The sequence below is a fragment of the Notechis scutatus genome, chromosome 2, assembly GCF_049901735.1.
Source record: "Notechis scutatus isolate UNSWTSFEM ecotype Mainland chromosome 2, rNotScu1.2, whole genome shotgun sequence".
NCBI lineage: Eukaryota > Metazoa > Chordata > Lepidosauria > Squamata > Elapidae > Notechis > Notechis scutatus.
The window spans coordinates 13590035-13615403 of record NC_142010.1 but is presented as its reverse complement, the minus strand read 5'-3'; the positions used below and the strand labels follow the sequence as shown (position 1 = coordinate 13615403).

At 47.6% G+C, this 25369-nt stretch overlaps 4 protein-coding genes across 4 annotated transcripts in view; 3 read left to right on the top strand and 1 right to left on the bottom strand.

Moving 5' to 3' along the window:
- Positions 1–7177, bottom strand: part of LOC113428287 (H-2 class II histocompatibility antigen, E-S beta chain-like) — a 165864-nt gene extending 158687 nt beyond the window's left edge. Inside the window, exons 1-2 of the mRNA XM_087958844.1 lie at positions 7093–7177; positions 5590–5883 (exon numbers count right to left, since the gene is read on the bottom strand). Of these exons, the coding sequence (XP_087814970.1) occupies positions 5590–5883; positions 7093–7177 (379 nt within the window). The remainder of the gene's footprint in view (positions 1–5589; positions 5884–7092) is intronic.
- Positions 1–25369, top strand: part of LOC113430880 (H-2 class II histocompatibility antigen, E-S beta chain-like) — a 343220-nt gene that overhangs the window by 26970 nt on the left and 290881 nt on the right. The window lies entirely within an intron of this gene.
- The window catches only part of LOC113428989 (uncharacterized), a 288768-nt gene that overhangs the window by 90960 nt on the left and 172439 nt on the right, over positions 1–25369 (top strand). The gene's annotated exons all lie outside the window — the stretch shown is intronic.
- Positions 1–25369, top strand: part of LOC148131787 (transcriptional repressor CTCFL-like) — an 80095-nt gene that overhangs the window by 32993 nt on the left and 21733 nt on the right.

The following is a 25369-nucleotide window of genomic DNA, read 5'->3' as shown; positions in this document are numbered from 1 at the left end:
TCTGTGATCATATTAAGAGCAATTGCGTTCTTTTCGCTGATGATGTAAAGCTGTTCAATACCACAGACAATACTGCTACCCTACAAAAAGATCTTGACTATGTATCAGAATGGTCAAACAAATGGCAACTTCAAATCTCAACAAATAAATGCTCTGTCTTACATATTGGCAAAAAAAATCAGAAAATAAAATACAAGCTGAATAGTCAAGATCTTGTTGATGACCCAAGCTCTGTAAAGGACCTTGGAATACTCACCTCTAATGATCTAAGTGCTAGAGCCCACTGCAACTACATAGCCAAAAAGGCATTAAGAGTTGTTAACCTAATCCTACGTAGCTTTTTCTCTGGTAATATCACACTACTAACCAGAGCATACAAAACATTTGCTAGACCAATACTCGAATACAGTTCATCAGTCTGGAACCCACATTACATATCTGATATTAGCACAATTGAGAAAGTCCAGAAATATTTCACAAGTAGAGTTCTCCACTCCTCTACTCGTTGTAGAATACCTTATGCCACCAGACTTGAAATTCTAGAACTAGAAAACCTTGAATTACGCCGTCTTCGGTCTGATTTAAGCATGGTATATAAAATCATACATTGCAATGTCCTACCTGTCAATGAATACTTCAGCTTCAACCATAACAACACAAGAGCACACAATAGATACAAACTCAATGTTAACCGCACCAAACTTGATTGCAGGAAATATGACTTCAGCAATAGAGTGGTCAATGTCTGGAATACTCTACCCGACTCTGTAGTTTCTTCCCCAAACCCCAAAAACTTTAACCTTAGACTGTCTACTATTGACCTCACCCCTTTCCTAAGAGGTCTGTAGGGGGCGTGCATAAGCGCACCAACGTGCCTACCGTCCCTGTCCTATTGTTTCTCTTATTCTTCTTTTATTTTTCTTATATGTACCCATTTCATGTATTCACAACTATGTATACACTTATACTTATTATCTTGTAAACAATTGGCAAATCAAATAAATAAAATAAATAAATAAATAAAATAAATTATCTCAAACTTAAACAACAGATTGCGACAGACTTAATAAAATGGGAACATTTACAATTATCACTGATTGGGAGAATAACTACAATTGAGATGAATGTATTGCCTAGAATCTTATACTTATTCCAGACAATTCCAATCAGATTAGGGAAAGAATTTTTTGAAGATTTAAACAAAATAGTGCTAAAATACAGTACAGAAAAAAAATTAAATTGCTACAAGATGCAAGAGTAAGAGGAGGATTTGCTTTGCCCAATTGGGAATTATACTACCAAGCGACGAGTCCGATGTGGGTAAAGGAGTGGATAACACTAAGGAATACTAGACTTTTGAATTTATGCAGCTTTGCTCCGCATTAGGAAGGCTTCTCACTGAGTGGTCGAATGCATCAAGAAAGACACCAACGCAGGTTCTATCTTGGGTGAGCTGCCCCGATCACAAGTTCAGGAAGCTCTTTTATTAAAAACACATAGTGATACGTCATGAGCGGTGAATTCTATCCAATCATTATGTTACATGAGTAGGAATATTAGTGGACACATAGTTACATCCAATTACAGTGCATAAGGTCAGTTTAGAGGGTACAAAGTAGCCAATTAGCGTTTGCATTCCAGTTATTTGCCCATGATGACATGTTGTTGATTGATGTTCCTGGTACACGCCTTCAGCCTACGTGAGGCCTTGAGGCCTGGTATGTACCGAAGCTGATTTATTACTGCAAATTTAGAAGGACATGACTTGCTGTTAGGGTGGCATGCCTTCCTCTGGTATAAGGGAATTAAAACACAGGGGTATTTTAGAAGAGATTATATTTGAGAAGCATTGTTTCTAAACTGGGAGAAGATAAAAAAGCAATATTATTTAAAAATTCCACGATGGTTATGTACTATTGAAGCTTTTTCCTATCCAATAATATATAAAAAGGAACAAACAGTTACATATGGTGAGATATTGAATGAAAAGGGTGAACTTAAATCTATGCAAGCGTTGGAAGAACAAGGTGTAAAACTGAATTGGTTTTCATATTTGCAAATACAATCTAGATTTGATAAAGATGTTAAAACAGAAGGTATCTATGATAAGTTGACTGATTTAGATAAAATTTTGACAGGTACTGATGAAAAAGTAATCAAAAAACTTTATGGACATTTGCTAGAGTTTAAATTAGAGGAAGAAGAAGTAAAAGAAACCATGATTGCGTGGGGGAAAAATTCGGATATGGGATTGACTTAGATAAATGGCAAAAATTGTGGTCTCAAAATTATAACATGACAATGTCATCCGCATATAAAGAAAATTTATATAAGATGTTTTACAGGTGGCACTTACCCGGATGAGAATTGCGAGGATGTTCAAGAATCGGATAAACGTTGGAAATGTCATCAGATACCTGGTTCATATTACTACATGTGGTGGACATGCTCGGATGCAACAAGATATTGGACTAATCCACACATGGCTGGAAAAAATGACAAAACAACACATAGACTTTAAACCTGAGATATTTTTATTGGGAATTATACCGGAACTATATTGAAAAGAATTGAAATATTTGATTGTAAATGTTTTAACAGTGGCTAGAATTGTATTTGCTAAGAACTGGAAAAATGACAGAGAATAGATATAACCATGTAGTAGTATAATATGTGTAATGAATTATATTTGTGCTGTCCAGCCAGTGTATGGGAATTGGATAGTTAGGTAGCAATTGTGAGCTGTCCCCTTAAGGGAATGCATCATGGTAAATGTAGTTAAGGTAGCTGGGATATATAGTCCATATCACATGACCACACCTGTAATCCTGATTGGTCACTAAATTGACCCTCGATGGGTTGGGGGAGTTTTCCTCACTTTTGCCTGAACTCCCTAACTCATGGCAGTTGCTTTCTATTGCTAGGAGATGGGTTAGGAGATAACCATCTTTTATTACAAGGCAGATATGCAAAGGATTGGTCATTAAAGAAGAACTTTGTCACAAATGTGATTTATGAGGATACCTGATGAACCAATAAACGTACTTTGTTATGGACGTCTTGTTGAGTTTATCTATCTGAATCTGCACAGCTTAAAAATCCACTACTGTGCAGAAGACAGAAAATATATTTTGGTATGTATGTATGTATGTATGTATGTATGTATGTATGGTAATGAGGTCATAATGTTACAAGTTTGGTATTATTGGCTAAAAGAAAACTTATTTGAGTAAAAATGAGATGTTAGAGGGAAGGGAATATATAGAAAATAAAATATATGCAACAGTGGCAACTGTAATAATGGGGGGGGACGTAATAGGAGATAATATAAATTAAGATGAAACTTTGAATGCTTAATGAATGGTATGAAACTGTAAACATGCTGAGCACAAGAGTAATTCGTATCTTTCATGAAATATGTTATTATCTACTTGTATAGGGTAATGAAGATATATTGCAAAACTTTGACAATATTGGCTAAAAGAAACTAAGATGGAAAATGTATTTATCTAAAAATAAGAAATGTAAACATGTTGAAATTAGGATTAAGGAAGATAGATGAATTTTTAATGAATTAATGAATTAAATATTCTGTTATATCTTGTTATGTCTCACCTGGACAAACAAAGTAATAAGTCCAAATTTCCAACTGAAACACAAATAAGCAGGCAAGTCCGGTAACTACAGGGTTAACTTCCTTAATCCGAAAACATTCTTGGCAGTCTCACGCCAGCTGTCTGCCAAGTCCGATAAGGAAGCATAAATCACAAGCTGACCCCACACACAGGAAAAATGCAGAAGCTTCTCTCATAAAACAACACGTTGTCCCGAACAAGAAACCAGAGCTAACACGCCCACTTTTATTCCCTGTGGGGCGTGTCAGTCTCTCATCTCAGTCTCTGATTTGTCCTTTCTTTCTACGTTGCATTTCACGCTTTTGCCTGCGTCTTTGCCTTGCATCAAACCAGCATTCCTCGGCTTGATACTCAGTCAGAGGCTCTGATACATTCTCCTGATTATCTGCCGAAACCTGAGGTATAATCAGGGGGGAAGATCCTGCCGAGGAGGACAGTCCTGGGGAGGAAGGCAATTCCAAATCCTCTAACAAAGCAGGCTCAAACCTCAAAGCCAAATCTTCCCCTTCCACACCGTCTGAGTCTGTGTCCTCTAGAAAAGCAGGCTCAAACCTCAGAGCCAAATCCTCCTCTTCCTCATTTACCAAGTCCTCGACCTCTGACAAAGCAGGCTCAAACCTCCGAGCCACAACAATATCTGTTATATTTGTATAAGGTAATGAGGATATATTGCTGTAAATCTGAAAATATTGGTTAAAAGAAAATAAGATAGAAAATGTCTTTGTCTAAAATGAGAAGTGTAAACATGTTGAGAATAGGATTAAGGAGGATAATTTTTTTAATGAATTAATGAATTAAAGGTTCTGTTATATCTGTTACATTTGTATAAGGTAATGAGGATATATTGCTGTAAATCTGACAATATTGGTTAAAAGAAAATAAGATGGAAAATGTATTTTGGGATAGCTATAAATTAAGGTGAAACTTTGAATGATAAATATAATGATATGAATAGATTGAACTGTAAACATGTTGAATATATGATTAAGGAAGATAGAAAATGAACAAAAATAAAAAGGCTGATCTGAAGTAATTTGTGAGAATTTGAAGAAGAAAATATGACAATAGATAATGATGTGATGATAGAAAGTTGTATTTGTGATTATGGACCAGAACCACACTGTCCTCGCAAAGATGTATTTAAATGATTAGAAAATAAAAAACTTTTTGCAAGAAATAATAGAGTGAGAGGGGCTTCTGGATGGAAAGAGGGAGGGAAACAGGCGGTTCCTGAAGAGGATAAAAAGGAATCAGCGAAAGAAAGAGAGAGATGAATATTCAGGCAGTCCTCGACTTAAGGCCACGACTGAGCCCAGAATCTCTGTTGCTAAGTGAGGCGTTTGTTCCATGAGGTTTGCCTCATTTTGTGACCTTTCTTGCCCCAGTCGTTAAGTGAATCACTGCGTTTGTTAAATAAATAACATGGTTGTTGAGTGAACCCGGCTTCCCTATGGAAGGTCGCAAAAGGGGATCAAGGGGACCCCGGGATGCTGCGACTGTCACAAGTATGAGTCAGTGGCCAAGCACCTGGATTTGGCTCAGGGGACCCTGGGAGGCTGCAGTGGTCGTAAGTGTGAAACAGGATCAGAAGTGATTGTTTTCACTGCCCTTGTGACTCTGAACCATCAGTAAGTGAACTGGGACACAATACAGGACTCCCTGTATTGAGCAGGAGGGAGGGAGACCTGGCTGGATTCCCCTCCCCCCAAAAAAAGAAAATCATAGATTTGGGTGGATTTCCTGGGGGGATCAAAGGGATCCCAGATCCCGGACAGGAGGAGAGTTCGGATGGGGGAGAAGAGGGAGATTCAGGAGCTCTGAGAGGGCAGAAGGAAGAAGGAGGAGGCGGAACCGTCACCCGGGAGGAGAATCCCCAGTGGATGCCAGGAAAGGAAAGCGGGGTCCCGGCCTCCCCCTCCCAGGGAAGAAGAGACCCTCCCCTCCCAGGACTCACTTCTCCGGCCAACCATGCGCTCCTCCCTCTTGGCCGCCCCGAAGTTCAACGCCTCGTAGTTGCGTCGTCGGCAGAAACGATCCACTTCGGCCTTCAGGTACTGGAGGAGATGCTCACCTTTGTTCCAACAGTCCGCATCCGCCTCCCCAAACGCCATGACGGCCACGAACTTCCCGAGGTCGCTGTCAAACCTGACGAACTCCTGGCGGTTGTAGAAGAAGCGCAGCAGGTATCGCACCCGCTGCGTCCAGTTGAGGAAGCTGCATTCGCCCTTCCCCTGGTACAGGAAATGGGCTGCCAGGGGGAGGAGGAGGAGGAGGAGGAGGAGGAAGGCCGTCAGGAGGGACTCCAGGGCCCATAACTCCCAGCTGCCAGTAGAGGAGGAGGAGGAGGGTCCCACCAGGAAGAAGGGATGGTGGGGGGGACCTTCCTTTGAGAGACTGATGGGAGACGCCCCTGGAGGAGGGAGGGGGACTCTCTCACTGAGGGGAGGCAGACTGGGGGGAGGGAAGAAAGGGGGAGGGAGGAGCCTCCTTAAGGGACCCCCTCTCCATTCCTTTTGGGGGGGGGGCAGGCAGAAGCTCCACTGGTCGAGCAGATCTTCTCTCTGCAGGGAACGTTGCATCTCCAGGGGGAGGAACGGTGGGGGAGGGCTGGAGGGAAGGTAATATCCACACCTCCTGCTCTCTCTTCCTTTGGGGGTGGGGAATGAGGGGAGGGGGCACCAGGAGGACATCTAGACTCCCACTTCTGAGGTCTCCCAGCCCTGCAACCCCCTTCCCTGGATTTCCCCCAACTTTTCTTCTTCCCCAAATCTTCAGCCCATTCCCTCCCTTTGGGTGACTGTCGGGGATCCCCACCTGTTTCCTTTCCCCCTCCCCAAAAAGACCCCCTGCAGCCCCCCCAAGAGCCTCTCAAAGGGAGGGTCTCCAGCCCCCCTCACTAAAGGGGGAGCCACTTTCAGAGGAGCAACTCAGAGCCCCCCCTCCTCCGTTCCCCCTCCCCTCCAGGTCCCGATAGAGCCAGTGGGGATTATGGGGAGTGGGGTGTTCTTGGTCCCCTCCCCAAATTCAGAGCCTCCCCCAGAAGGGACCGAAGCTCCCCTCTTGCCTGACCTCCAAAGCCTCAAATCTGAGATTCAGAAGAAAAGCGAAGTTTCTGCAGAAGCCAAAATTCTTTGGCTCTTTTTCCTTCCGGGGCTTCAGGGCTGAAAATGCCTGTTTCCCTCTTTCGCTTTCGCTTTTCCTTCCCTGCCTCTTTCCAGGCAGCCCACTCCCACCCAGACAATGGGGGGGAGGGGGGGCCGGCTGCGACCCTCACCTCGGCTACAATCGGGGAACAAGGGAGGGGTCCCTCTCCGTCCTCCTGGGGGGAAATACGGGCAGGGAAAGAGAGAAGACCACGCAGAGATCGAGGCTGTTGGAGGCTCTGGAGACCCACCAGCTTCCTTCCCCCTCCGGGGTCCTTCCCAGCCCCTCCTCCCACGCCCAGCCCCCTCCTTACCGGGGTCTCCTTCCCCCTTCGCTTCCGGGGATCCGGCCCAGCGCCCCACCACCAGCAGCACCAGGGGGAGCCCAGCCAAAGCCATGGATGCCGCCCCACAAGCGCCCGCAAAGAGAGGCGAGAAGGACGCGGAGGCTCCCGGCCCCCCAGGAGGAATCGGAGGGTCTGAACTGGGGAAGGCGGAGTTTTCCCCTCACTTCGGAACTGGGAGCGCCCGGAAAGAGCAGGAGGACCAATGAAAATCCTCCCTTCTTGCAGCATCATCGGTCTCCGGGCAGAGTCTCCCTTGACTGCAGCCGATGCAGGAGATAGTTCGGCTCAGAGAGAGAAGCGGAGAAAGTGGGAGGGGGATCCTTGCAGTCTTGGGGGGCTGCATTCATCTCGGGGGTCTTTCCTGCCGGCTCCATGCAGGAGGGGCTGGGGGGAGGAGGCCTTCGGTGCGGGGAGTCGATGGGGAGAGGAGGCTCAGAGGCTGGAAGGGACCTTAGAGGTCTTCTAGTCTGACCCCTGGCCGAGGCATTAGGAGCCCTTATCCCACCGCGACAAACGGCCGTCCAGCCTCTTCTGGAAATCCCCCCTGATCCCTCCCAGGTCGGATCCCCCTCGGAGGCTTCGGACGATCCCATTTCCCCTCCCTGGGGGATCTACCTTCTCCGGACTTCTGTCAGCCGAGGGGCGATCCCTGGAGACGCTGCCCCACTCCGGGATCTGCTTCTGGGATCCCAAGTGTTCTGTACAGTCAATTTACATACTCGTAGCCCAGCGTCGCGATTGGCTAAAGCGCACGGCGCCGGATTGGTCAGCGAGCCGCACTGATTGGCCCGTTGCGAATCCCGCGATTGGTGGAAACTAATCACGGGAGATTCAAAGTGGTGCCATTAGCGCGCAGCGGCGGCTCGGGAATAAAAGCCGCAGTTTTTCCCTCCAAGCTTAAGCTGTAACCGGAGCCCAATAAAGAGCTGAAACCAGTCACTGACTCGAGCTTCCTTCCTGCGGCGGACACGACACTGGCGACGAGGATGGGATCAGGGAATAACCACCGAGCACGTGTCCCGAGGAAGACAAAGACCGACTAGATGGCCAGCATGACCCGCCCGCGCCGTTCAACCCGGCTACCGAGGACTGGGAATCGTACACGGACCGATTCCTAATGTTCCTCGAGAGTAGCAACTTGAAGGATGCGACGGGCAGAAGAAAAGAGCCGTCTTCCTAACACACTGCGGGCCCGCAGTGTTCAAGATGGCCAAAGCCCTCGCGAAGCCCGCGGATGTGAGCGATGGACTGGGGCGATCTTGAGCCGCTACTTGAACCACTACGCCCCCGCCGTGCCCATTCTCATCCGGTGGGACGAATTCTACCGGCGGAACCAGCGGCAGGACGAGGCGTCAGCGATTTCATAGCTGACCTGCGGGACCTAGGGGGATGTGTGAGTTCCGGGATTTAGACGATGCCCTCCGAGACCGCATGGTCCTAGGCCTCAGGGACCAGGCACTAAAGAGCCGACTGATGGCAAGGGCGACATCGATCTCGCCGACGCCCTGGCAGAAGCCTCCGCGGCCGAAGCCACCCGAAAGTCAGCAGCCAGGCTTCGGAGGGCAGAAAACGGGGACCGCACCGAAACCCCGAAGCGAACCGACGAGAGACCACCACACACCATGGGTACCTGGACTCCACCTCAGATACCACGGAAGAGGAGGAAGACGTCCATCGGCTCCAGGCAGGACGGGACCCGACGAGATCAACGAGGTCGTAAGTCGGGACCCCAGTGCGCTGGGTGCGGGGGCAGCCACCCTCGATCAGAATGCCGTTTCATCGACGCGATCTGCGGCATTGCAACAAGAGGGGCCACATCGCCCGAGTCTGCCGACTCAGAAAAACACACAGCCCCGCCGCCGAGACCAGAGCAACCGGGGCGAGACGACCCCCCAGACCCAGAGACCGCCAAGCTGAAAATCGCTGGAGCCGAGATACCCGGGGCGACGAAGCGGGAAGGCCACCAGAGGGAGGAAACCCACCAGACGGTCACCATCGGTCACGCCAAAACCACCGATGCCGAAAAGTCTACGTAGAAGTGGACATCGAGGGCGAGCCATGCCGGATGGAGGTGGACTCTGGGTCCTACCTCTCCATGGTCGCCTGGAAAGAAATCAAGCGGCTGGTGCCAACCATCCAGAAAGGAGGACTGGAGAACCAGAAGTTGGTGATCAAGGACTACCAGGGGAACCGCATCCCGTCATCGGGACCCGACAGTTTGAGGTGACTTTCAAGGACCGCACCGCGGCTTCCTGATGATCGTGGACCGAAACGACCCAGCCTCTTAGGACTCCAATGGTTCGCACCGCTCGGCATCGAGGTTACGGGCATAAACCACATCACAGAAGCTGACTGGGAGCAGCAACTGGCAAAGGACTTCCAAGAAGTATTCGACGGCACCCTAGGCAAGTACCGAGGGCCCCTATCTCTTTCAGCCTAGACCCCAATATCGCCCCCATCGCCTAAAACCAAGGCGGGTGCCTTTTGCACTCCGAAAAAAAATCGACGAGCAGATTGACAAGCTCGTCAAACAGGGAGTCTTGCAACCAATCGACCACGCCCAATGGGAGACCCCAATAGTCACCCCAGTTAAGCCAGATGGGTCAGTAAGGATCTGCGGGGACTATAAGGCCACCCTCAATTGCGCCCTGCAACAAAGCGCCTACCCCGTCCCAGTAGTGCAACACCTACTACACTCGCTGGGGGGCAAGGTCTTTCGGCTCGACCTGGCGCAAGCCTATCAGCAGCTGCCGGTCGATGAAGAAACCGCCGAGGCGCAAACAATAGTCACCCACCGGGGCGTTGTTGTAACCGACTCCAGTTTGGAGTCAGCGTGGTCCTAGGAATTTTCCAGAGCCTAATGGAAAGACTGCTGCGAGGAATAAAAGGGGTGGTCCCCTATTTCGACTGACGTACTAGTGTCGGCAGCCAACCGGGAAGAACTAGAGGTCGCCTAAGGAGGTACTAGAAAAATTCAAGGGGGCCGGGCTAAAAGTGAAGAAAGAGAAATGCCAGCTTTGCACAGAGCAAGTCGAGTTCCTAGGGTACCTCCTAGACCGACACGGCATCCACCCAACCGGAGACAAAATCAAAGCCATCAAGGAAGCCCCTACACCCAAGAACAAAACAGAGCTACAGGCATTTCTGGGACTGCTAAATTTTTACAATGTGTTCTTGCCCCAAAAGGCGACGCGGCGGAGCCATTGCATAGGCTCCTGGATAAGGCGGCCAAATGGACCTGGAGGAAACGTGAGGACACCGCATTCAGAAACACCAAGGACCTGCTCACCTCGGATGCCGTCCTCATACAATATAATGAGACCCTACCCTCGCCGTCACATGCGACGCCTCACCTTTGGCGTCGGCGCCGTCCTCAGCCATACACTTCCGGACGGAAAAGAAGCACCCATCGCTTTCTTTTCAAGAACACTCAGCAAACCAGAAAGGAACTACAGCCAGTTAGACAAGGAGGCCCTGGCCATCGTTGCAGCAGTAAAGAAGTTCCACGAGTACCTCTACGACCGCCCGATTCACCATCATCACAGACCACAAGCTGCTGCTGGGAATCCTGGCTGGGAACAAGGCCACCCCAAACATCCTATCCCCCAGGATGACAAGGTGGTCGAGTTCCTCGCCGCCTCGACTACCGGCTCACGCACCGACCCGGTAAGGCGATCGCCCACGCAGGCGTGCTGAGCCACTCGCCACTACCCGACCTAGACGCTGACCCAGCCCCCACGGCGACCACCCTCAGCATAGAGGCATTGCCCGACCTACCCATAACGCGTCAGACATTGCCCGAGAGACTAATAAAGACAAGCGTCTGGCGCGGGTATTACATTGGGTAGAAAAAGGGTGGCGGAAAAAGAAACGATGAATCATTCAGGACATTCGAAACAGGCAAACAGAACTGTCATTACAGAAGGTAGCTTGTTATGGGGGGACAGGGTGATCATACCAGAGAAATTGCAAGGGAAAGTATTAAAATTATTGCACGAAGGGCACCCGGGCATCGTGCGGACAAAAGCCTTGGCCAGAAGCTATGCTTGGTGGCCAGGCATGGACAAGGAGATCGAGGCTTGGGTGGCCAAGTGCTCACGCTGCCAAGAAACCAGACCAAATCCTCCCACCGCACCAATCCTGGAATGGGAAACCCCCAGGGGCCATGGTCCAGGATCCATATAGATTTTGCCGGGCCCACAAAAGGAAACACATTCCTCATCATGGTGGATGCTTACTCCAATTGGCTGGAGGTAAGCAACATGAAAACCACCACAACAGAAGCTGTCATCAAGGTACTCAGCAAACTCTTCGCAACCCACGGCCTCCCAGATGTCCTAGTGTCAGACAACGGGCCCCAATTCACCTCGCTAGAATTCGAAAAATTCTTAGCGGGCAGGGGCATACGACACGCACTGACAGCGACAGCACATCCGGCGGCCAATGGTAGGGCAGAACGGATGGTTCAATTTACAAAAAAAAAAAACCTCCAAAAAAAAATCGAACACGGTGACATACAAGCAAAAATAAATAAAATGCTCCTAATACAACATATAACCCCAAACACAACGACAAACAAAAGCCCGGCAGAATTACTGATGGGAAGGAAACTAAGGTCACCACTCGACAGACTACACCCCACATACAACCTGGAAAAACCCCCGGACTCATCAAGCAAGCACCGGGTTTTGCACCAGGCGACGCAGTCTATGCAAAGAACCTTACTGGAGACCCACTATGGGTACCAGCAACTATAACCCAACTGACAGGATCCCACTCCTACCGGCTGCAGACGACCGACGGACAAACATGGAAATGCCATATCGATCAATCAAGATCAAGAACAAGAAACACAACCGACACGCAACCAAACACAGACGACCCCATTAACACAAACCAAGAGGGGAGGGAATATACAGGGGATCAAGAAAGAATAGAAAATAACCAGCAATACTCACCAGTCAACAGCCAGCCCGAAGCCTCACCAGGAAGAAACAGCCAGGCCAGCTCAACCAGCCCGGAAAGACCAGGCGGGAGCGGCGAAAGTCGCTTCGACCAACCCGGGTAGACCGGGAGGAGCTGCAACAAGAGGCCCAGCGACACCTTCCAGGCGGTTCCATCGACGAGGCCAAGAGAAACAGAGGTCCCGACCGAACCGGCCGGGAGCCAAACAACAACTAATCTGTGCAAGTCAAGTAGGCAAGCACGAAGCCCCGCCTACCTACGGGACTACGTTACGTAGGACCGAACCAAGAGGGGAGGGGTGTTCTGCACAGTCAATTTACATACTCGTAGTCCTGCATCGCGATTGGCTAAAGCGCGCGGTGACCGGATTGGTCGAGCGAGCCGCACTGATTGGCCCGTTGCGAATCCCCGCAATTGGTGGAAACTAATCGCGGAGATTTGAAGCGGTGCCATTGGCCGTGGCCGCCGTGGCTCGGGAATAAAAAGCTGCAGTTTTCCCTCCAAGCTTAAGCTGTAACCGGAGCCCAATAAAGAGCTGAAACCTGTCATTGACTCTGAGCTTCCTTCCTGCGCCGGACACGACACCAAGTGAGCGAGGGAGAAGATCCCCAGGGCAGGAGGGGACTCCGCTCGCTCTTCCCCTCCAGGAAGGGTCGCAAGTGGAGTTTCCCCCACCCAGAGCCCAGCCAAGACCCCCGATCCCCGCTTCTCTTCCGGCCCAAGCCCAGAATTCAGGCAGGTTCCCCGTCTGAGCAGCGGCTCTTCCTTCGTCCCCTCCCCAATTCTCAGCCGAAGGCCAAAGGACCCTCCCCGCAGTTCCCCAACCCCCGGAAATATCTCTCTCTCTCTCTCTCTCTCTCTCTCACACACACACACACACACACACACACAGCTTCTTCCTCCAACTCTCATCAGCTGCAGAGGCGCTTCGGTTCCGCTTCCCCAGCCTGAAGCTTTGGGCTCCTCCGAAGCGGAACTGAGGAACTGGCCACGATCCAGCAGGCAACAAACCTGGATACTACACCAGGGCAGCTCAGGGACTGTCCTCCTCTGTCCCATGGCTGAGTGTAGAGGTGGGGCAGCCCCTTGTTCCTCTGACCCACTGGAAGTGGCTGAAGGGGCCCTTTCCGACTCCCGAGGAGACCTTGGAGATCCCAGAAAACAAACTGTCACTCAAAAGACCCAAATTCTTCCCCTTCACAACCGGTTTTTCATAGTAGTTTGTTAAAGCCATTTGTAACTTCCTCACTGAGGCCAGCAGAAAGTGCAGCTCCGAAGCCTTTGCTCATTGCGGGGCATGAACATTATGAGGTTAAGAAAATCTTGGGACTCTTGGATTTTCAGAGGGAAGTTACAATATCTAATTTATTGGAAAGGCTATCCTGTTTCACAAGCAACTTGGGGAAATAGCTGTAGTGTAGACTGGTGGAAAAATTCCATGAAAAATATCTACAAGCCCATAGCGGATCCTGCGGGTGGCAGAGGAGGTTAAATTGCTGTATTGTATTATTGTGTTTAACCTACTTTCAATCTTTGTGTATTCTATGTCATTGCAGGGGTTTCTTTTCAAATGAGGGGGGCAGCCTGTAAAGCCCAAAATTGACATATGCATAGCCATTTTATTTAGCCCTATCATATATTCCTTTTTTTCCTTTCTCTTTGCTGGTTGGGGGGGGGGGAGGTTTTCAGGCTTGCCACATTCCTAAGGTGGGAGGAGTGGAGATAGTGAGGATTGTTTAGGCTAGGAAGTTCTCCTTCCTGTGGGAACCAAAGCTGACCCTGCCTTGAGGTGGAGATTGATGACACCAGTGATTTATTTCTATTGAGGAATGTGACTTTTGGGGGTTGTTTCTAATTTCCAATATTATGTGGTGTAATTCCGGGTTGTGTCAGATCCAGAATTACAATGGATGTTTCCAATTTGATGCTTTCCTAAATAAAAGAAATTGTTTTGGAAGACGGACTTTGTTCTTTTTAAATGAATTTCATCACTTGGAAACCTGACAGAAGGATTATATTAGCTTTTTTGGCGGCAGCTGCACACATGTGACTTATGTTGAAGTCATCATCCATTCAGGCTCCCAAGATCCCTCTCACCGTTTTTGAGCCAGATTTCCTGTCATCTGTTTTTCTTGCCCAGGTGTAAAATCTAATTTTTCTCCACATTAAGTTTCATTTTGTTGGATTCAACTTTGTCTCATTTGGATCAGAAAGGCAGAATATCCACACGCATACAAATCTATCGAGACATGGTGGGTCAGTTGTTAGAATGCTGTAGTACAGAGGCTGATTGTCCACAGCCAGGAGTTCGATCCTGACCGGCTCATGGTTGATTCATCTTTTCATCTTTCTGAGGTCGCTGACTTTGTAAACTGCTCAGAGAATGTGGTAAAGGATTGTGGAGTGGTATATAACTCTAAGTGGAATTGCTGTTGCTATATGGTTTCTCCTGAGCATGGATCCTTTTATGAGAAGATAATCATTCTGAGCAAAACTCTTTCCACACTCCATGCATTTCTGTGGCTTCTCTCCCGTGTGGATCATCTTATGGGAAATAAGATTACTTCTTATTTAATTATATAATCAATAGGATTATGTCTCCATCAAAGAGGAAACTGCCGGGGACCCTTCTGGCTCTGGGTTGAACCCAGGGGTGGGATTCAAATTTCTTAACAACTGATTACGTGGGTGTGGCTTGGTGGTCACATGACTGGCTGGGCGTGGCTTGGTGGTCGTGTGACTGGGTGGGCATGGCCAACTCGACATCACTCACATCAAGGCGTGCTTCTCACCTGGCCTCTCGTGACCCTGGCGATGCTACAACCATCGTAAGTGTGAAAAATGGTCAGAAGTCACTTTTTTGAGTGCCATTGTAACTTTGAATGGTCACTAAATGAACTGTTGTAAGTCAAGGATTACCTGTACAAAAATATAAAAAGCTTCTTTGCTTGCAAAAAGCTGCCCTAAATACCAATCATTAGATTAAAAATACCTGCAAGCCAGAGTTACTAGTCAGGCATGTTGCCAGAGCTCCTTGAGGAATTAAAATAGTTTGAATGCAATGGTAACTATCAGCAGCCATCTCTTGCTCACAAAGTCAAACCCTTTAGCAGAGAGGCCATTTAAGCTCTCCAGAAAGAGCACACCCAGGAGAAGCAATCCTTAGATCCATTGGCACCACTTAAAGACACTAGCTGGTCTCACTCACCCCACAAAATATCCTCAGGAAATCATCCAGATTTAAGGAAAGATCATGTGCCCCCCAGAAAGGCAGTAAAAAAATCAGTGCCAAGCTTGCATCCTGCCTCTTGTAAGTACACCCCAAAAGGACAGTGCCAGATATGCCCTCACACCCTTCTTTTCCTCTTCCTCCTCTGCTTTGTATTGGGTTGCCCCTCTAGCATAATTCTCCAGCTATTAAACTGGTATATTTAAGATTCTTGATGATTGTCTCCATTTTTTGTCACATATTATGAATACAAGTTAAATATGGTATAGTATCTAATGGTATCTAAATTTCTGTTCTGTTCCTTCAATAAGTAGCTGTGGTGATGTAGTAAACCCTGTTTTTAAAGGATATCTAGAATTTATTGTCGTTGAAAATGTTAAAAGCCTTAATATATCAATAAAGCAAAAATAGAAGGGTTTTTTTTCCAGAACTTTCTTGCCTTTCTCATTATCTGCCCTCTTCTGAATCTTCCACTGTTACCTTTTCATAACAGATCATTGTATAATGAAGATGAATGACAGGAGTGATGAAACTCTGTTTACTTTACAGGAAGGGCCTATTGATTAGGACCGCATTTTGGAGATTCATCATCTTCCTAAAGGCATACTTCATATCTAGCATTGTTTTTGGCACAAAATTCCTTCATTCCAGTTTTCAAAAGATTGCTTAAGCTAGTTTGCATTCTATTTAGATGCTTTTATTGTTCCACCTTTTAACATTTTAAATGATTTAATATTAATTCATTATTTATCTATGCTAGCAGTGTAAACATAGAACAGTGGGGTATAAATATTCAATACCACAAAACTTATTTCCAAACAATGAACGTGCAGCTCACGGCTGGCTCATATTTCAGGGATTATTCACTAGGACTCCAAGATCCTCTCACAGTTATTGGCATTGAGCTAGTCTGTACCTGCACAGTTAGTTTTTCTTGCCTAAGTGTAGGACTTTCCTTTTCTCTTCACTTAATTTCATTTTGTTAGATAGGGCCCAGTGTTCTAGTCTGTCAAGATCCATCTGGACCTTGAGCCTATCTTCTTGGGTGTTAGCTATTCCTGCCAGCTTAGTATCATCTACAAATTTGGTAAGTTCCCCTTCTATTCCCTCATCTAAGTCGTTAATGAAGATATTGAAGAGTCCTGGGCCTAAGACAGAACCTTCTGGCACCCCACTGCTTACTGCTTACTTCCCTCTATGTAGGCATAGTACCATTAAGACTACTTGTTGAGTACGCTTTGTCAGCTAGTTGTGAATCGATCTGGTGTCTATCCCACTTTTTTCTAGCTTACCAAAAAGTAGATTGTGGTCTACTTTGTCAAATGCCTTGCTGAAATCTAAGTCTATTATGTCCACAGTATTTCACTGGCCTATTAATTTATCCACTTGGTGAAAGAACAAAATAAGTGTCAACTTATAAAATATTTCTGTGGTCTTTTAGAGTTGCCAACAGAAAGGGAGGGAGAAGCAGTGGGCAGCTTGCATTCCATAAATGTTTTCAAAGATGTTTTCAAAGAGAAGAGGTAGAGGAGAAAATAGAAGAGAGGAGGAGGAGGAGGAGGACGAAGGAAGGATGATGAAGGGTAAAGGAGGGGCCTGCGTGTGCTGCAGGGATGGGGCCAGGACTATTGGAGAGTGGGGTGCTCCCTTCGGAGGTTGTGGAGGCTGGCAGCAGTGACGCAGAGGACCCCGAGGAGCCTGTGCCCAGTGCGCGTGAGCGAAGGGCTGATCAAAGGAAAGAGCAGCTAAAGCAGCAAGGCCAACTCAGGAGTAAGGTTGGAAGGTGATGATGGCCTCTCCCATAAGAGATAAAAGCCAGCCTTCAGGGTTGTCTTCTTTGCAGGAAGCAAAGAAGTTCTTTATGCTCAGAGTCCTCGTCCTCCAGTTTGTTTTTTGGAAACTTCTGGCTTGGGATATTTATGTGCAATTAGTCTTTCGTTCTTGGCAGCCTTTTGCAACCTTGAATCTGGGACAATGAGTTTTGAAAGACTCTTGGCTGTGAATGCACAGAATTCACAGCATCGCATTAAAAGAGGTTTGCTTTTATACATACTTTGCGTTTGTTTAACAAGGCTTGGGTCAGAACAGGTGCTGATCTCTCTTGGCAAGTGCTGGGTGACATTTCTGCCTTTGGGGGAGGCATCAATGGGGCTGGCCGACTGACCCCCTTTCACCATCTTCCTCCCCAGGTAACAAGCCAGGATAAGGCCCCCACCGTGGTGGCAAAGGTACTGGAGAAACACAACCAGGACAAGAATCTGGCACATGACTACGAGCTGGTGCAGCTCTTGCCGGATGGCCGAGGTGAGGAAGAGGGGAAGGGCTGTTGGTGGGGCTGTCCTGATGGCCCCACAATGAGGGCCAAGGTGTGTGTGTGAATGTGTTGTGGCCACTACGGAGCATTTTCTGGAAGTCACCCTGGCATGCTGGGGTCCCTGCAGATCTGATTCCGGAAAGCGACATCTCTGAACACACAAGACCTGTGTTCAAGTTCAGATTTGAGAGGGGCAGCCTGCTGAGGCCTGGTGTGTGGTGGGGGGAGGGTTGCAGGGGTGGGGCTGCTGGGGAGGAGGGAAGTGGGGTGTCTTCCTCCTTGATCCTCCCTCTCTCTCCTGCAGAGCTGGTCTTCCCCCACATGGCAAACGTCTTCTATGCCAGGAATGGTTTCAGCCTGGACTTCCTGCTCTGGCCCAAGGGCCCACCGAGGAAGACCCCCCCTTCCACCCCCCCACTCAGGAGCCCCGGAGCCAGGGAGATGGACATCAGCGCCACCTTCCCGAAGATCAAGGCCACTGGCCGCAGGATTGCCCGGGCTCTTTTCTGAGGGGGAGGAGCTCTGGAGGGGAGGACCCACACATCTCTGTTGGGGACCCCCAGGCCAAGACTGGAAGCTCTACCCAGGACATGAATTTGGGGGGGGGGCCTTCAGCAGCACCCCAGGTTGTACAAGAGTCTCGGAGTCTCCGCTGCCCAGAGGACCCGAAGGCAGGAAGGATCGTGAGGCTGAGAGGAGTAGCCCTGGTAAAGGTCCCTCAGGTGGTCTCAGGTGACTGAAGGTTGGGGCGTGGCAACACAGTCCCATAAGTAAGAAGAGTCCTTTAGTACAGGGGTCCCCAACCACCGGGCCACGGACCGGTACCTGTCCGTGGATCACTTTGTACCGGGCCGCAAAGAAAATAAAATTAAAAAAATGGCGGCTTTCTTCGCCTTCGGTGAATGCTGCTGGGATCAGGGATCAAGGACACAAATGAAAGAAGGGGAGGCAGGAAGCAACCAAAGTCTGTCCTGCTCTCTGGCTCAGCGGCTTCGGTTTCCTCCCGCCTCGTTCCTCTCTCAGTCGCTCTCTCGCTCCTCCACCAGCCCAGGAAGAAACTGCTTCAAAGAAGCCGGCAGGCAGGCAGGCAGGCAGGCAGAACGGAGCACTGGATTGAACCGCGTGCGGGCGGCGGGGTGGGGGTGAACGGGCGCTTCAAAGGAGCTGCGTCGACAGGAAAAGCCACGCTACTGGCTTCTTTGAAGCAGTTTCTTCCTGGGCTGGTGGAGGAGTGAGAGAGCGACTGAGAGAGGAATGAAGCAGACACCTGAGGGAGGGAGGGAGACACCTAAGGGATGGGGCTGAGGGAGGCAGGGCCGAGAGCCATGGGCCGCCACCGCCCAGCGCTCAGTTTTGAAGGCGCTCCTCAGCCCGGCGCAGTTCCTGAATCTGCAGCTGAAACCCTCCGTTTTAAATGTCCCAATAGAAGAGAATATCTGTCACTCAGGGTTGCAATGAGGAGGCATTGGCGCTCCCTGAACTTGGTGGTTTGCTGGCAGATGTTTTATTACCCGACTAGGTAACAACATCAGATGTTACCTAGTCAGGTAATGAAACGTCTGCAAGCAAACCACCAAACTCGGACTCCCGGTCCTTGAAAAAGTGTTTCTGCTTGAAACTGGTCCCTGGTACAAAAAAGGTTGGGGACCACTGCTTTAGTACCTCCAACTTTGCCCCCAAGGTCCAGTTCCCTTTGGCTGGAGAAAAAACTATCCCAAGAACAGTCTTTAAGAGGAGGAAATTTAGTACAAAACAAAGTATGTGCAAACTGTAACTAAAAATCCACACAAACCACACTGCAGCAATTAACTGGGCAGGGCAGGAGAAGGAATTGCAGCCTTGAAAGGCCAACAAACACACACACAGTTGGGAAGATGCCAGGAACCCAGATGAGCCTTGACAAACAAAGATAACTCACGATTTGCTTCCAGAAACTTTGCTATACGCAAACTCCCTTTTTAAACACTGTGTTCCCAGCTGCAGCTGATGAAGGGAATCAGGGCCCTTTCCTCCAACGTAGGCCATGCAACTCACATTGCTCCCTTCTCTGTTCCTCCCTGCATGCCCTAGAATGAAGAGGGGGTGGGCCTGGGTCTTCCTCCGAATTCCCACTCGCTTGCTCTACCTCTCCCCTGCTCAGACCAGTTGGACTGTGCCCCTCCCCAGTTTCTTCCCCAGCCAATGGAGCCACACTCCCGCTCCCAGTCAACTGCTTGGACTCCCGCTCCGAGTCAGATTCCGCAAGGGGCATGATAACCTTCTTTGCTGCTTCTCTAAGGAGAGTCTCTCCTGTATATGTGTGCGTGTGTACACCTGCACGCCTGTTCACAGGGCCTTTGCTGAGATACAAATATGGGGGAGGGGGATGAGTTTATCTCCCCCCATCCCCCTTGATGGCTTCTTTGCCCTCCCAGCGTCTGTGAAAGGGCCCATTTCCTGGTCCTCCTTCCCCAAGTGGTGGGAGCTGGGTTGTTTTTTTGGGGGAGGGGGGTTTCATAAAGGTTGTGGGGAAAACTGCTGACCAGGGTGGGTCATCTCTCAAGAAGGGGGGGGTCCCAGGTGGGCTGGAGATCCCTGGATCCTCTGGGATCTTCCTGGATCCGGTGGCCTTGGCTAAGGGCAAGAGGGATTTCAGGTGGAGGGTCGCAGTCGTTGCTGTGAATGGTGGAGGTGGCTCTGCTGAGCAGGAGAGATTGGTGGGGGCCTCTGGGGAGACAGGCAAGCCTGGGCCAGACTAGATGGCCTCTACCTCCCCCCTGAAAAGGAAGCCGGTGAGTCTCAGCAGGAGAAAGTCCAGCTGCGATTCTTCTCACCCACCGGACAGGTTGAGTCTCCGTCTTTCGAACTTCCCCCTCGGTCCCTCCCCACTCCCTCCTGTATTTAGAGGAGGGGGCAAGGACCAGGGAAGGTGAGACCCCCTTGTTGCCCCCCTTTAGGGTTTCCGCTCTAAACTTGTCCCCTCCCTCTGGGGAATTGGGTTCCCACGAGGTCTTCCAAACGGCAGGAGCTGAGAAAGGGGGGAGGGGGAGAGTTTCAGGGAGAGGACCAGGCAAGGCTGAAAGAGGAAAAAGAGGGAAGGAAAACTTTTGAGGGAGGTGAGTTCAAAGAGGGCCTGAAGCTTCGCCCTCCTTGTCCTGGAGGAGTTTCAGCCTCTGCAGCAGCTCCGATGCTTACTGGTGGTCTCCCATCCTCAGGCTAAGCAGGCTGGTCCCTCTGGCTGAGGGAGGCTGGGCAGCTGCCTGCTGTTGAGGGCAGATGATGAAAGCTGATAGTTGGTGATGCCAGATCAGGCCAAGGCTCAGAGCCCCAATCCTCCCCCAGCTGCAGAAGGCAGGCATCCCATGGGCGCCTATCCTGGTGTTGCAGCAGATCCTGTTTCCAAATCAGGACACAAGACCACGAAAGGTTGGAGAATACAGGTTTTTATTAGTGCACAAAGGTTCAGAGCATTAGCATGGCAAATTCTGAACTCCTGGCTCTTCCTGAGGCGTCACTTTTATACATTTCATAACCTCAGCCTAGCCCAGGGCATTTCTTATGTTAAACTATACCAAAAAGGAGAAGTACATATCTGTTATTTTCCAGACCCATCCTTATTCACTGAAACATGCTTACTTCCAGTTCCTTAGTTCAGCAATTTCGTGGTTTTGCACAATATTTCTATAAGAATATTTTGTACAATATTTCTATAAGAAGCAAGGTAAGGGGTCAGAGGATTTCTGGTAAATGCATATTTTGTTTTTGACCTTTCAGGCCGCTTCATTGCCCCCTTTGAAACTTCACTGAAATCAGGGTCGTCTGGGTCGTCCTGATTACTGTGGAGTTTCACACACGGGGACAAGGTCTGCACAAGTGTTCAATTTCTCATATTCCCATAGTGCCATAGCCCTAGCAGTAGCCTTCTTCTCTACCAACACAGAAAGACCATTGGAGACCGTTCTGACAAAGATTAATGCTGTTGCAAAAGTAGGCAATTACAAATCCTTCTCATATGAGTCGAAGTTGGAAAAACGAACTTTCTTTAAACAATACAATTTATAGTTTGTTTCCCTTGCAAAACATATTTGCGGTTTAGGTATTCTATCGAGACAGGGAAGTTTAACCAAACTGAACAGGAAACTCTTAGCTAGGCAGCTGAGGAAGAAACACGTTGTGGTTTCTTCAACTTAGATAAGCACTTTAAACATATCAGCTTTTAAAATTGGAGACTCCTCTAGGTCATCTAGTCCAACCCCCTTTTTGATACATAAAATTCTTCAAAAGAATTCAAAAGAATATACTTCCACCACACACACTGTCCCTAACACATTAACATCTGTTTTACCTGTTCTTATTTTCAGCGGTACGTAGAGGGTCAGCTTCCGGAGTGACACCAGTAAGGCCTCTTCTGCCCCGTATGTTGCCTGCCCATTGCCAGTAGGGCAGTTATAAGGGGCACTTCTTCAAGCGTACCACTCATGAGACTCACCCATGAATCCCCTAATTGAGTTAAATCCCCTATACTATTTCTCAAACTAGTACCTATGACAGGGGGTCTTCCAAACATCATTTCAAAAGGAGATAACCTAATTCCTTTTATTACTTCTGATTCTTCAAACCTTGATAGTACTATATCTCTTATAAAGGGAATCAAACAGGAGAGAAACATTTGAACCCAGAATCCTAGTATAGCAGACTTTGTTTAACCCTTCACCAACCCAATTTGCTACACTCCAAAAATTGTATTAGGGCCAGCTGGTTTTGCACAATGGTATTTTCCACACTTTTCTTTCGCTAAGTTCCCAAGACCGCAGTCATCTCCTTTAACTTTGTCGTCAAATTTAATGGTATGTCCATTAGCTCCCAGAGTGCCATCCCCCACCTATGTGTAGGCCCTCTTAGAGTTTCAAGCATCCAGGGGCATCACTGGTATCTAGGGATTCAAGGGCTCCTTGCTTTCCAAGCCTGAATTCATTCCTTCGAGAGGGATTCCCCTATGTTGCTTTATGAATCTCATTACACAGGGTCCAACCCACCCAGTGGGGAGGCTAGTATAGGCATATTTTTCACATTTCCTATACATAACTTCTGGGGTAATCCAGTTGCTGTTATTTGCTTCATGATCCTTACAATAACACACTAGTCACATTTGTTTTATTAGAACTTCACTCAGTCCAGTCCCATTGGGCAAAACACAATAGTCACCCACAATCCAAATTTGTTGGATTCCATTAATCTCCCATATTTGATTCCACACACATGTACACAAAACACACAAATGTCTCGTTGAAGCTATTTTAGACAAGTTCTTCCTCCCTCCTTCCTGTCACACGGCATTAAGGTTCATTCGACACCTAGCTGACTTGCAGTAAGTTATACTTATATATCTGCAAAAAATGCTTCCCCTGTAATAAGTTGCATAATAAATAAGCCTATACTTCTACTAGTTATATTTTAAGCTCAGCATTTTTCCTAAAGTCTTATCTTTTGCTTTACAAATTAATACTCATTTCCCAACTCTGGCTATTGATACTGGAGTTAGCTTTTCCCATTTAGTAGGGGCTAGTTGCAATCAGACTGTTGGTCTTGGTTTTGGTCGTGTTGCTTTTTCAAGGTTCCTAAATTGTTCACATGTTCGTAGGCCGCTTTGGCCGCATACATAGTTTCTCTCCTTCCCTTCTATTGAAAGTCCTCACATGTAATTTCCCAACCTCCACCCTCCAAACATTCAGTATGTACACCAGTCTCAAGACAGTTATAAGATCAGGTGAATTCAGCAGTGGGATTTGTTCTGTGGTTGTTATTTTATGTTGGGGAAATACATTGGCAACTACTCAGTCCTAAATAGAAAAGGAATGTACAGTTTGTTCCCTCCAGGATTTTATCAAAACCCACTGTCCTGCCTTAAATTTATATACAACGAAGTCCAGGTGGTGTTTGTGCAAGGACCCCTTTCTGTCTCAAAAGAGAGACTGGGACAATTCAAGAATATATGCTCTCACAATTTTGTCTGTTAACTCAGTTCTAGGCAAACCCTCCTTCCCACAGTATGGGATCCCCAACAACATCCCATCTCTCCTTCCACTACTTTGGCACTTCCATCTATAAAGTAGTGCTACACAATCATGTTGGTCCCCTTCACTCATTCCTCCTCTCATCAAGAATTGAGCAAGGTTCACATGATTGCTTATGGAGAGGACCAAATTAGGGTCTTCTATGAGGATTCCCTCATACTTTAGGATACAAGAATTGGCCAACCATCCCTGAGCTCATCGAGGCAGGATGCTCCTGATCTTATGTTGGGTTGTAACCACCAAAGCCCTCTCCCCAAATGTGTGGTTTCTTCTTTCTTGTACTAAGAGAGTTGTGGCGGCAATAGCCTGAATACATACCGGCCACCGCCGTATTACAGGGTCCATTAATTTGCAGGAAGGCTACTGGTTGTAAGAGACCTCCCCATTTATGAGCTAAGAACCCTTTTCTGTTATTCCATCACAGACTGTTACAAATATGTGGAAAGGTTTTTTGTTTTTTTTAAATCTCCATCAGGCAGTGAGAGAACTGGAGCTGTTTTAAGTGCTGTTTTCAATTTTTCGACAATTGCCTAACAGTCCCCAAAACTTTCTGAAGTCTCTCTTAGTTCCCCAATTTCTAACAGGAGTTATTTTTCTACTCCCTTCACTAATCAAGTGTCCAAGATATTTGATCTCTCTCTACATACTATAATTTTAAATTTGATGGGGCATGGGTTGATTTTTATTTCTTGATTTTGAAATTCGAAGTCTGGCTAATGTAGCATCCCAGAGGGATTATTCTTCAAGATGTCCAGGATGTCCCAGTATCCACTAAAAATTCAATCTTGCAATTTCTTTGTCCCACGTGCAATTTTATCCAGTGGTCTTGGTGGAACTTCAGACGCAATGACTCCTGACATATTTTATTTTTCCATCATCTAATTTTCTCTGTTCCTCCCCCTCTTTCCAACTTTAGTAAATCACACACATTTCTCCATGAGAGCTTTCTCATTTCCTCGTTTGCAGTTTCTTTATATAAAAGTACTCCCCTTTTAATCTGGGATGGGGGTCAACACACAGACATTTACACCAATGTTTATTGTTTTTTTTCATCATCAACGTACTCACACATTTATACTGTAATCAGACTGCTTGCATAACCACTTTCTCACACAAAAATTACATTTCATTCTTACATTCTTTCTCCAAGCAAATAAATCATTACTTACAATTCATTTCTGAGAACTTTTTCACACAAGTCAATGAGCTCCATTCCTCTCTCTTTTTTTTCTTTTTTTTCTGTTGAGGGTCCCATCCTCCAGGTTTGGAAATGATTACACACAGACACATTCACACACAACATTTCCAGACCTGGGGAGGTTTCATCCCTTTAAATCTCCACTTTTATTGTTCTTTAGCAATGGGTTGTTGCCACTTCCTCTTTTCTAGAGTCAGGACTCCAAGAGCCATATTATCCTTTGAGTCTACATACAAATTGAAAGATTTCTCAAGGTTGGGAAGTCCCATAACAGGAGCTTGAGATGCTAATTATTTTTAAGTCTCAAAAACCTGTTTTTGTTCACACGTCCAAACAAAGGGTTCCCTTTCTCCCCCCTTTGTGGACTCATAGAGCGATTTGGCTAGCAGGGCAAAATTTCTACAATAGCCTGCTGCTTAAAAAAACTCCTGTCGGTTGGTTCTGCAATCCAGCACACAAACTTCCTTTTTCTCATGTCCTATCCT